At 44.9% G+C, this 13,366-nt stretch overlaps 1 protein-coding gene across 8 annotated transcripts in view; it reads right to left on the reverse strand.

The window, feature by feature from the left end:
* Nucleotides 1–13,089, reverse strand: part of SIK3 (SIK family kinase 3) — a 245,268-nt gene extending 232,179 nt beyond the window's left edge. For all 8 annotated transcript variants that reach the window (XM_077893645.1, XM_077893651.1, XM_077893649.1 and 5 more), the window contains exon 1: nucleotides 12,802–13,089. In XM_077893645.1, the coding sequence (XP_077749771.1) occupies nucleotides 12,802–13,074 (273 nt within the window). In that variant the 5' untranslated portion in view covers nucleotides 13,075–13,089. The remainder of the gene's footprint in view (nucleotides 1–12,801) is intronic.
* Between the last annotated feature and the right edge of the window lie 277 nt (nucleotides 13,090–13,366).

Raw genomic sequence — 13,366 nt, forward strand, 5'->3', positions numbered from 1 at the left:
GAAACCTACAGAGGAAAACAAAACAAAACAAAAAACCTTAAGGGACATCAATCAATTATAACTAGACCCTGATTCAAACACATAAGTGGTTAAGGTGTGCCTGGGTGGCTTAGTGGTTAAGCGTCTGCCTTCGGCTCAGGTCGTGATCCTGGGGTCCTAGGATCAAGTCCCGCATCAGGCTCCCCACAGGGAGCCTGTTCTCCTTCTGCCTATGTCTCTGCCTCTCTCTCTGTGTCTCTCATGAATAAATAAATAAAATCTTTAAAAAAAAATAAGTGGTTAAAAAATATATATATGTATGTATATATGACAGTTGGGGAAATTTTAACACTGATTTGATACTTACTGACAGTAAGGAATTGTAATTTTAGGTAGGATAAAGGTCCCGGTGTCATGTTTTTTGAAAAAGAATCCGTATTTAGAGATACATGCCAAAATATTTATGGATAAAATTACAGGATTCTGTAATCTGCTTCAAAGTAAACTAGACAGAAAGAATTGGGAAGAGGTACAGATGAAAGACTGGCCATGAGGTGGTGACAACATAAGCTGGGTGATGAGTTCATTATCCTAAGTCTCTCTACTTTCGTTTACATCTGAAATTTTCCATAATAAACACTTTTAAAAAGATTAGTGAACAAATGCCTATGTATATTTTCAGTTAAAATATTACAAGTACATATACATCATTATTTCTGATTTCTCTGCTTCATTTGTTCAGCCCCAATTAACCAAGGAAGTCATAATCCAAACTGACTGCATAAGAGGTATTCTATAGGAGATAAAAGAGCATATTGTTGGATGCTGCAAATACAGCAATGGTAACCCTAAAACATTCTAAGAACAATATCCCATACAGCCCAATTACCCTTGAAAACCTCTTAGCTAACACGTAGAGTACATAAGCAAATTCAAACATCATAGGGCTGCTGCATCACCGTATTTATTCACAAAATTATCTCCCTTACAATTCCCTTCACCATCTTTTTACCTTTAAAAAGAGGGAGGAGTAAATTACAGCCTTCGTTAATCTCTCAAATTGTCACTCGGGTTCACCCAAGACAAGTTCTTTGAAAAGCCAGGGTTTGGGTAAGGCTCTCCAATTTAAGTTTGCATCTGGTTGTGAAAAATCAAGGGAGAATGGTGATTCACCAACAACTAAAAGGTGAGAGTCTTACTCATCCTGTTCTTCCTTGTCCAGGTTGGGCTCAGGGAAAGAAGGAAGAGGCAGCTCGTTTGACCTGTCCAAAAGCCCAGCTGCCAGCCCAGGCTCGGAGGCACAGTAGGGATTCAGAAGGCAAAGGGGATAAAGATGAAGAAAGAAGGCCTCCTCACACATGCCAGGAGGCTAACCCTGGCACGACCTTTCTGGAAAGCAGTGTGGCAACACAAGTATCAAGTGTCTCAAAAACACGTGTACCCTCTGACCCAGTAATTTCACTTCCAACAATCTATCCTGAGTAAAAAAATCAGAAATGCATCAAAACTCATGTGGACAAAATGGGCATACCAGAGAACTCAAGAGTGAAAACTGCGAAGAAACTTCGATCATGAAAAAAGTTTCATGGGATCCCTGGGTGGCTCAGTGGTTTAGTGTCTGCCTTCAGCTCAGAGCGTGATCCTGGAGTCCCGGGATCGAGTCCCACATCGGGCTCCCGGTATGGAGCCTGCTTCTCCCTCTGCCTGTGTCTCTACCTCTCTCTCTCTGTGTGTCTATCATGAACAAATAAATAAGATCTCTTTAAAAAAAAAAAAACTTTTAAAAAATAAAAATAAAAAGTTTCAAAAAATGACAGTAGTCTGATAGTGGAAGAGTATACACCCATTAAAACTGATGTTTCTGGGCAGCCCGGGTGGCTCAGCAGTTTAGCGCTGCCTTCAGCCCAGGGTGTGATGCTGGAGACCCGGGATCGAGTCCCATGTCAGGCTCCCTGCATGGAGCCTGCTTCTCCTTCTGCCCGTGTCTCTTCCTCTGTGTGTGTGTGTGTGTGTGTCTCATGAATAAATAAATAAAATCTTTAAAAATAAATAAATAAACTGATGTTTCTAAAGAGCTTCTAGTGATGGGAAAATGCTTATAATGATAAAAGAGAAAAGGAATAAAATAGCCTAACAATATGATTCCAGTTATGTATTTTGTAATATTAATAACCATTGCCTTGCCCCGGTGGCTCAGTGGTTTAGCGCCTGCCTTCAGCCCGGGGTGTGATCCTGGAGTCCCAGGATCGAGTCCCATGTGGGGCTCCCTGCATGGAGCCTGCTTCTCCCTCTGCCTGTGTCTCTGCCTCTCTCTATGTGTCTCTCATGAATAAATAAATAAAATCTTTTAAAATAAAATAACTGTTGCCTCTAGGTGACAGGACTAAGGTGATTTTCCCCCCTTTGCTTTAAAATTTCCTGAGTTTTCCCCAAATTTCTTCCATGAGCAAAAATTACTTTTATAATCAGGAAGACAAAAACAAGGGGGTAGAAGAAAGCTCAGTAAGAAGCAGTTGGGCTGGAGTAAGAGAGTTTATCCTAGACACCTCTTGTCTTCCTCCTCTATCAGGTTCAAGCTGTAAGCATTCAACTGCTCCTTTAACTTAACCTAAATCTGCCCTGACAAGAATAAAATTTCTCTTCTCGTCCTCTAGGACCAGTAGTTGTTACGTTTTCTGTACAGATGACACACAAATACTGGCTGAATTAATCCATTAAAAATAAGGACCACTGAATTTAACCCATTAAAGTTAAGGGCCAGTGACCAAGAAGTCATTTTGTTTTGTTTTTGAATCAGATCGCGGGGATCCCTGGGTGACTCAGCGGTTTGGCGCCTGCCTTTGGCCCAGGGCACGATCCCGGAGTCCTGGGATCGAGTCCCACGTCGGGCTCCTGGCATGGAGCCCACTTCTCCCTCTGCCTGTGTCTCTGCCTCTCTCTCTTCTCTCTATGACTATCATGAATAAATAATAAAAAAAAATTTTTTTTAAATAAAATAAATCAGATCGCTTAGTATCACAAAAAGAACCAGAGGTAACAACACAGAATTTGATGTTATTTCAGGAAGTGCTAGCAGCCCAAGACACACTGGTGAGTCTGCAAAGGAAGAGAAGCTCCAAGGCAAAAAGAGGCAGGGCACCAGCTGACCATGCTGAATATACTGTGGGGCCTTCTCCAGGAAATCACCCACAGGGAGCCTGCATCCGAGAGAACCGTCCCTTTAAAGTAAGGCACTAGAATTTCAATTGCAGGATTTACTTTAGATATACTGAACTTCCTAATAATGAAAAGTTGCAGATATGCCAAAAATAAATTACTTGCCCAGAAAGCTTGTGAAATCTCCTTACCCAGAGACTTGCGAGAATAAAATAGAAAATTACTTGTCTTTAACGTCTTAACTGGAGATAGAAAATTTTAGTCGTAAAATTCTAAGATATATTAAGAGTATAAAAACCAGCTCAGCTCCCATTTTTATTAATCCTGATATTCATTCACTAAATGAGAATTTACAGGCACTGTAAATGCCTCTTAGTAGCCATGGAGAATACAGCAGCAGACAACAGATTAAAATCCCTGCCCTCAAGGCGCCCGGGTGGCTCAGTCGGTTAAGCATCTGCCTTGTCTCAGGGTCCTGGGATGGAGCCAGGTGTCTGGCTCCCTGCTCAGTAGGGAGTCTGTTTCTCCCTCTCCCTCTGCTGTTCCCCCTGCTTGGGCTTGCTCACTCTCTCTGTCAAAGAAATAAAATCTTTTTAAAAATGAAATAAAATAAAATCCCTGCCCTCATGGAGCTTACATTAAATTATCACACTGTGCCTAACAAGCATTAAAACCTAGATTATTTTCTCTCTTTTTTTTAACTTAAAAAAAAAATTGTTTCTAGAAATTACATGCATGCCACAAACAGCATCTAGCATTTGGACTGATCCAGAGTAGAGGTTAATAAATATTTTTGAAACAAGACTAAAAAGAACCATGTGGCTGGGTACTGGGGTGGAAGGCAGACTCAACTTCACTATGTATAAATTTATATTTTCTGTATTTCAATGCAGATAGCATCTATTCCTGGTTTTTGATAAATAATTTTTCAAAAGTTTACTGGATGGATGGGTAGGTGGATGAATGGATGGCTGGAACAAGTGAATGAAAAGTTTCTTTACAAAAAATTTTAGTCCCAGGAAATGAGATTAGTTAACCTGAATCTTCACATTTAGTTCTTTGGAAGGGAGCAATGGGAAGTAAAGCACGCTGCTGGTAAGCATGTACATACTAGAGCTGAAACTAGGCAGAAATTTGAAAATTCTCAGAACTTCCTAATCAAAACCTAAATATAGTCTAAGACAACTGGCCAAAAGTATCCAACTGAGTGAGCGCAGCCCACACAGACAAGCTTAAACAGGCCATGGGGTGTATTTCTCCTTCCTTTTCAGTTTCTAGGAAATGAGGCTAAGTATTCACAATCTGATTCTTACCTTTCTGACAAACTGATTTCTGACATTAAGTAAGAAGCAGCCAGAGACTCCTTGTCTTCAGTGGATCACACATCTCCTAAAGAGAAATACATTCCTAAACATAACTTCACCATGGCTCATCCAACAGGTGTGTAGTAGCTGAAAGAATTTTATTTTGAACAGATCCAAAACAAGCCCTTTCAAGGTAATACAACCAAGGCTGTTGAGGCTTCTAGAAGACATTGCCTAGGCCAGTTATTTAACAATTATTTATTACATTAGGACAAAAGCCTATGAGAATGTATATAATTTTCATTCTCTGGATGTTATCAGTTATCTACGTGACAGTCTGTCTATCCTATTAGGCCAAACGGAACCAAGCTTCTCACTATTTGAAGGGGGCAGGGACTCACCTGATGAGTGAGGTCATTCACTTGGGGAACAGGCATAGCTCTTAGTAATCTCTACACCCAGTGTAGGGCTTGAACTCACAACCCCGAAATCAAGAGTTGCATGCTCTACCGACTAAGCCGGGCAGGTGCCCCTGGGTGTAACTCTTAGACCAGAAAGTAGAACCATGTAAGAGGAGCCCTAGACAACTGGTTCTCTTGACCTGTGTCAATAGGGTATATATCTTCGTGAAGAGTTCTCTTAATGAGTTAAAAGATAGCACCATGCCCTAGAAATTGGTAGTGATCTGGTAAGTCACGAGTCCATGTCAGAAAGGTACTTTCAAAGACAGACCAGACTAGCCCAACAGAGCAAAAGTATAATTACTCATATTCCCTGGGAGTAAGCTAGATATAGTGGTAAAAGAAAACTATATAAGGCAGACTGTGTTTATGGTCATTGCCTTTTCTGTGTTCATTGCTTTCCTTTTTTACTTCCTTAGTATTTTGAAAGGCTTTTTTTTTTTTTTTACAGATTTATTTATTTATTTAGAGAGAGAGAGAGAAAGCACGAGCAGGAGGGGCAGAGGGAAAGGGAGAGAGAAGAATCTCAAGCAGACTCTTCACTGAGTGCAGAGCCAGACGCAGGGATCGATCTCACAACCCTGAGATCATGACCTGAGCAAAAAAAACAAGAGTTAGATGCTTAACCAACTGTGTCACCCAGGCACCTTACAAAAGGCTTTTCTGATCCCTCAGTCAAGTCAAGGGGGCATAAAGGGGTATTTGGTAGGTTTTAAAGTCCATGGAGGGCTGCTGGTAAGTGACAGAGTGCAATAATGCCAAAAGGACAAGTGAAATACAGTGTTGGTATATTTACTCTTCCTCCCTACTTGGGAATTTTTCCTCTAATGGCATCTCACTTTCGGAGTCTGTTTTACTAGAAATGATAAATCTCTTAGACTTTAATTAGTAGATAAATCTTGTTTCTTCAATAAAAGATCAAGACGGCGAGGACAAGGTTTTCAATGACTGGTAGAGTCAGGGTAGAGTTAAGTAGGAATGCCTGTTTCAAATTCCAACTCCCCCATTAACTAACTGTAGGTTTCTGGGCAAAATGGGGGCGGGAGCAGAAACCAAAGAGACAAACTCCAATGGATAATTGGTCCAAACTCCTTTAATTAGCACCTAAAAGCCTAATATCCTAAATTCCATGAAGTCCATATTTCTAGACTCTGGGAAAGAAAAAGCTGGAATAGAACATGTCTAAGATCTTTTCTGTGTCTCCCCGCCGCAACCACATCAGCAAATATTGTTGGCTGATCACGTTCAATTAATGTGGGAAATGTATGTCATTCACTTTTTTTTTTTTTTTGAGGGGCATTAGAACGGCTTTATTGTGGATTTAGGCCAGTAGCCCCGAGGGCCCATGCCATCTAGTGGTCCCCAGGGGTATGCGTGGGTGTGGGCAACAAAGGAGAACCTGGGTGAGCACCTGGAGAGACACCGGCCTGTGCTAAAGCAGATCCCCGACAAAAAAAAATGGAACCGAGAGCCGTGTGCAACATCCAACTGTCCAACTTCCAACAGAGGTGTACGGGGGATGGGGGTGGGGGCCCACAGGGGAGTTGGGGGCCCGCAGGGGAGTTGGGTGCAAGAAGAGGCAAGGGGTAAAGGGGCCACTCAGTTTCCCATGGCCAGTCTTGGGGAAGAGAGCCAAGTCCTCCAGGCTGACCCCAAGATGCTGGGGTGGTTGCCGTCCCAGTGACACGAAGTCTCTGAAAGAATGTAAGCTGTTAAAATTGAACACCTCTCTTATCTGAAGAAATGCACTAGAAAAAGCATTTTTACCCTTAACCATAAAATAAACAGCATGAATTTTTAAAATCATAATCAGATGATACCAGAGCTCTGCTGTGATATCCACTGATGCTGCTCCCATTTCATACTCAATTCCATCAAATGGCTATTGGACCTACATGTTTTGGCCCCTAACTTTCTGACCTCACCCCTTAATATCCTCCTCCTTATTGACGAAGCTCTAGGCACCATGACCTTGAGTCTAATCTTTGGATAAACCAAGCTCATTTCTATCCCAACACCACTGTACCTGCCATTCCTTCTGCATTAAAAATTCTCCCAAATCTTCTCAGGCTGGCTTTTTCTCATCCTTCAAGTATTAGCTCAAATATTATCACCTTGTGGGGCACCTGGGTGGCTCAGTTAAGCATCCAATTCTTGATTTTGGCTCAGGTCATGCTCTCAGGATTGTGAGACTGAGTCTGTCAGGCTCTGTGCTGGATGTGGAGCCTGCTTAAGATTCTCTCTCCCTCTCCCTTCTGTCTAAAACATAATAATAAAATGGCCATTATCTTATAAAATACATATATACATATATCTCATCACTATGGAAAGGCATTCCCTGACAATTCTACCTAAAGCAGCACTCTTCCCTACTCTCTAGCCCATTTATTTTCTTCATGGTATTCATACTATATGAAGCTATTTGTTTACATGTTTCTTGTCTGTCTCCCTGCATTAGAAAGTAAGCTCCAAGAAGGCAAGAGCTTTTGTCCCTGTTGTTCTTGGTAAATTCAAGAGCCCAGGATAGAACCTGACCCAAAATTTGGATTCAGCATATACATGCTGAATGAATGGATGAATAAGGAAAAGGTTCCATCCCTGTGCAAAGGTGTTTTTGATGTTTATTAGAACTATAGAGGTTCTGGTAAGTAGAGAGCATTTCTTTTTCCCTTCAAAGCATCCATTTTGTTCTCTTTTATGCCGTGAACTAGAAAACATTCGCCAGATTGATGCTTGGAAAATGAAAACAGCACTTCTGGCACAGAAATAACTAGTCTGGGCACCTCTGGCTTGAGCCAGATCTATGACTTTCTAGGGAGCTGGCACCAAAGTCAGAATGTTAAAATAAACAGCTTTGATGTTGAAAGTGGAATACTGGTATTTTGATTCTGGATAAACCAGTCCAAATCAATCTTAGCTCTTCACAAAATCTCAACAAAGTTAGTAACCCCATCACAACTGTATCAAAATGAAGTCTTTCAATAGTCATTTTTAGATCATCAAAGATGGAACTATCCTCCTCAAATGCATCTAGTATAATCTTCCTTTCATTTTCTTTTTGATACAATTCTCTTTTCTATTTACCAATGAATCTTGCTTTCAGCCTTCTCATGAGCATAAGCATCATCTATTCTGTTCCATTAAACTCTTCCTTAGAAGTGAAAATACTAGCCCTTGCCCACTCTGAGTCGTTCCCTTTCATGAAAATGAGTTTGCAGTAAACCACACAGCACACACATATGTTATGGCTGGTCCACATTTGGAATGGGGTCATGGGGCAAGATGTTTTCTCTGTGTAATATCTAAAGTTAAGAATCCTGACCTTGGCATTCTAAGTAGCACACTGTGCACCCAAATGCAAAATGTATTCTTAAGTTTGCAGGAATATTTCTTCATATTCTCCACCAGACTTAAGTGAATCTCTGGAGGGGGAAGTACACTCCGATAAACTCTGTTCCATCACCAATATAACAAAGAGTAGTTACACAAACACACTAAGAATTTGGGGTGGCCCAAAGCAAAAGCCACTATTAGTCCATTTTCATTAGACAAGTCTCACAATTGCTTTTAAAAAAAAAAAGGTTTAGGGGCACCTGGCTGGCTCAGTCAGTAGAGCGTGTGACTGTTGATCTCCGGGTCACGAGTTCAAGCTCCATATTGGGCATAGGCTTACTTAAAAAAAAAAAAAAAAAAAAAAAAAAAAAACCTTAACTAATGGAAAATTATGTTTTAAAATGTCAATTTCATTAAATTAGCCCATAGTCCACAGGAGTTCAACCCAAATATCTCAAAGTGGCAACTGAAATAATAGCTAATTTTTTATCCTGAAAGCGTATCATGAAGATGACATCTTCCTACCCAAAACAAATGGCGTTATGTATTCATGAACTGTTCCAAACAGATGAAAAACAAAAAGAGGGGAGCTCTGTCCTATTCATCTTTCTTACTACAGCAGCTGCTGCCGCTGCTATTCACCACATGCCTACTATGTGCTAGGCACTGTTCCAGTAGCTTCCCATATGTTATCTTATTTAATCTTTATAACACCCAAACTTGTAAGTACCACTGCCATCTCATTTTACAGATGACCACATCCAAGCACAGAGAAGGTAAATAATTGATCAAAGATCATCCAACTATTAAGCAGAAGAGGATTCAACCCCAAGGCAGCTTTACCAAAAGCTCAAGCTCTTACCACAATCCAATAGCAGGCAAGTGATACGTATGTGTTGAAATAACACTTTATAAGTATTTGACCAACGGCTCTTATAGTCAGAAATATGCTGAAAAACTGCATACAACATATATCTGCCCTTTGTTCCCATTAATCCAATCAGTAGAAGTATAAGTAGGCAAAGGAGACAGACTATAAGCAATCTGAAAGCACAAAATCTTTTTTTCAATCTCTTTAAACTTTACAGTGTCCTACTGAGAAAGCACACTGAGAATCTCAGACTAAGATTTCTTTAAAAAAAAAAAAAAAAAAAAAGGAAATCACAGAAGGTAGGACAAAGACAACCAGGGTGAGCTGCTGACCAAAGTGTGTCACCGATGAATCTTCTCTCCTGTTACCTGTTTGTTCTGCAATGATGCTCTAAGCAATGCAGAACTGCCAATATTAAGTCTGAGCCCATGAAGGCCGTGCTGTAAAAGTCACCAGCATCCTAACAGGAAACTATTTCCTCTTCTCTACTGATTCTCTTCAGCCCAGGGTCCTACTAGAGGAGGTTTGAGAGTTAACAGAATTTGGAAAAGAGCTACCCTCACCGCTTATGGTTGGACAGAGGGCAGTAGCTTAATAAATGAAGTTTACTTTAGCCTCTTAGTCCTTGGAATGGATAGCGTGTGTGAGAAAAGGTGATCCTAAATACTTCTCTGATGTTCAGAAAGCTCTGATAACCTACCCTCCTTCAACCAATGCAAGTATCTTCTGAATTACCAGAGTCTAATTGTTAGACACGTTTTTGTTTTTGTTTTAAGATTTATTTATTCATGAGAGACACAGAGAGAGGCAGAGACACAGGCAGAGGGAGAAGCAGGCTCCATGCAGGAAGCCCGACGTGGGACTCGATCCCAGGACTCCGGGGTCATGTCCTGGGCCGAAGGCAGGTGCTAAACCGCTGAGCCACCCAGGGATCCCCCTGTTAGACACGGTTTTAAGAAAAACCCAGACCATTCAGTGGCTTACAGGGGAAGAGGAGAAAAAAAAAAAAAAAATCACAGACCTCTAAAAGATGAAACAAAAAATTATAGATTCTAGAAAGAGGTGGGGGGAAAAAATAGCTCTCTTGGTTCCAAGTGACCTGACTGCAGAAGTAAAATAAACACTGCAGTGCACGGAGAGAAAAATCTATCTCCCTGAGCAATTGAAACAGCAGCTTCTGCACCTACTAGTACCTAGCTAGGCACCTTCTTTGCCATTATATAACCAAACCATGGCCTTAATAGGCCATCACACTGTATGTCAACAGCTGTTAGGCACATCTAAGCTGTCAGCATTTAAGAATCCCTTCCAAAGTGGATTCAGACAACCATGGAGCAGGCCAAAATATGCTCATCATTCACCCAGAGCACATGACAACTCCTTGTGAATTAAGCTTCACTCATGTCGTCAGAGTAATTTAAGCAGCAAAAGATAGGGCACTTGTAACTGTAACTAGGAAATTGCACACTGCTACAGAAACACAAATGAGCGCTGGTGTGGTCCTCGCACACATGCAACTCATTGTCCAAGCCATTTCATTCGGTATCATTCAGGATTTCAAATATTTCCATACATACGCATTACATAACTGCACACCACAAATGATCAAAGATAAAAACCAACATAAACAGTGACACCCGTGTATAAACAAGCTAATGTTTAAAATGCTGCTATCCTAAAGGACACCAAGGCCTCGGAGAAAAACCAAGAAACACACACACACACATAGGGAAATTAGAAAGCAAGCAGATCAGCCATAATTAGCCACTGGCTTTGCTGACTACTGAAGATAAAAATGTCTCTTTTATATATAAAGCCAAGAATCAACTGTTTGCAATTACATTTACAAAAACATACAACCCTGTCTGTCACAGATTTTTTTTTTTATCAATATTTTGGTGTATCCAAGGGCTGTAAGACACAAAATTCTTTAAATCATAGATACCATAAACCAGGAAACCAATTAAGTTCATGGAGTCCATCCCCCAGAGGTCAGAGCAAAATAATCACAGGAGCTCAATGTGATTACTTAGAAGAGAGGGGGAGGTTTAAAAAAAAAAAAAAAAAAGGAAATACTGAAACAAGGAACAAAGCTCTCGAACAACTAGTATTGTTTATAAACATAACTTTGGCTTAGCTAACAGTAAATAGAACTGTAAACACCTGGGTGTGCATGGGGGGGGGGGGACAGGCAGAGACGCACCAAAGTCTTGGCTCAGTCTAGTCCCCCTCAGGGTCTGAGGGTGACATCAGAGAATCCTGGACTTTGGTATCTCATTCAGCTCAGACCTGCAGACTTGAGGCCCTCCCATAAAAACTGACAAAAAGGCTGAAGGGGGCCCCCCAGAGGAAGTGAAACTGACCAATCAATTTTCCACAGCCACCTACCCTGCTACCCTGGTGGAAAGGGCCCCTTGTAGGCTCTGACAGAAAGGAGGGAAAAAAGGAACTTCAGGTTGTGAGTGAGCAGGAGAGAAGGCCTAGATAAGTTACTGGCTTCTGAAAATAAGCAATTGCCATAAAAGCAAAAAACAAGGCAGGCGATGATAAGGGCCAGACTGAGGAGGTGAGGAATTGATGTGGCTTTGGTAGGAAGCAGCAGCAGCAGCTCTAAGGGTGCTTCATCAGGTTGAAGGAAAACACAAACTGCAGTTTTAGATATAATGAATGACTACACTGAAAGTATTCATTCAAGTGAGAGATTGAGCAAAGCAAGAGATCTGGAGTACAAATGGGCTTTGTGGGTCCTCTCAAGACCAAAAGATTCCTCCTGAGGACTCTGGTTCCAATACTTCCAGTGAAGAAGGCTACCCCACATTTCCTCAAAAAAAAAAAAAAAGGAATTTTACATGTCAAACCGTACATGTGTACTTATGTGCCTTCCTAACTGACCTTGGCCCATTTCACTAGTAACAGCTCCGCAAATCCCTGGAGAACCAAAGGGCCCAAGGAGTGTACTGATCCTCCAGGGTCTGGGTTCCTCCAACACCTCCTCCGTCACCCACCGGGCTTCCCCCACCACCGCCGAGAGCCCACCCCGGGGCTCTCTGAAAGCCCACGATTCCAGACCCTGCAACAACTAAAAATAAAGCAGCAACCCAGCTCTCCCGAACCGCTTACCCCCTGACTCCCTAGTGCCGTCACGACCCCGGGCGCCCTGGGCCTCTGCTCCCTGAGCCCCTTCCCGCGGAGGAGCCACGCGATCTGCCTCCCCCTCGTTTCCCCGTTTTCTCCGTCGCCTCCTCCAACGATCTCGGGGCCGTCCCCGGGCTCCGGCTCCCCGCCGCGACCTCCCATCAGTCCCGGGCGACCAAGCGCTGCCCGGCGTGTGTCACGGGGCGCCAGGACCCCGCACCCCCGCAGCCCCGCAGCCCCGCGCCCCGGCATGCCCCGGCCGTCCTTGGTCCTCTCCGAAGCCCCCCCGCGGCCACCCCGCGGTCCGCACCTCCTAGCCCCTGCCCCCGTCCCCCGGCGGCTCCAACTGCGGGCTCCCGGGGCTCCCGGCTTCGGGGTGCGGCTCCGCCAGGAGTCCCAGAGCTCCCCCGCCGCCCCCCGCAGCCCCGGCTCCGCAGCGTCGGTCCCCGGCCCCGGCCGCCCGGCCCCGCGCCCCGCGCCCCGCGCTCGCCCCGGCCCCGGCCCCGGCCCCGCGCCCCCGCCCCCGCCCCCGCCCCGGGCCGCGCTGCCGCCGCGCCGCTACCTTGGCCTTGGTGACGAGGTGCGTGGCCCGCTTGACCACCGCGAAGTTGCCCTTGCCGATGGTGCGGTCGATCTCGTAGTAGCCGATGCGCGCAGGCACCGGCCCGCGGGAGGCCGGGGCGGGGGGACGCGGCGGGCCGGCCGCCGGGGGCACGGCAGCGGGGGCGGCCGGCGGCCCCGGGGCGGGCGGAGGCAGCAGGCGGCCCGCCGGCCCGGCTCCCCCCGCCCCGGCCCCGGCAGCCCCGCCAGCTCCGCTCGCCGCCGCCGCCGCCATCTTGTTGTGCAGTGAAACCTCCCGGGCCGCGGGGAGCCGGCGGGGGGGAGGGGGCGGGGGGCGGGAAAAGCGGGGGGGCCGGCCCACGTCACTCCGGGAGGCGGGGCGCCCGCGCCGCCGGGGCCCGGCGCCATGGCAACGGCGCGTCACGTGCCGACGCGCGTCACTGCCCGCGGCCATGGCAACCGTGACGTCACCGGCCCGCCCGCCCGCCCGCCCTCCCCGCGTGGGACGCCGGCCCGGGCGCTGGCTCCCGGGCGCCCCCCTCCGGGGACGGGACGGTGCGCGCCGC

The sequence above is a fragment of the Canis aureus genome, chromosome 3, assembly GCF_053574225.1.
Source record: "Canis aureus isolate CA01 chromosome 3, VMU_Caureus_v.1.0, whole genome shotgun sequence".
NCBI lineage: Eukaryota > Metazoa > Chordata > Mammalia > Carnivora > Canidae > Canis > Canis aureus.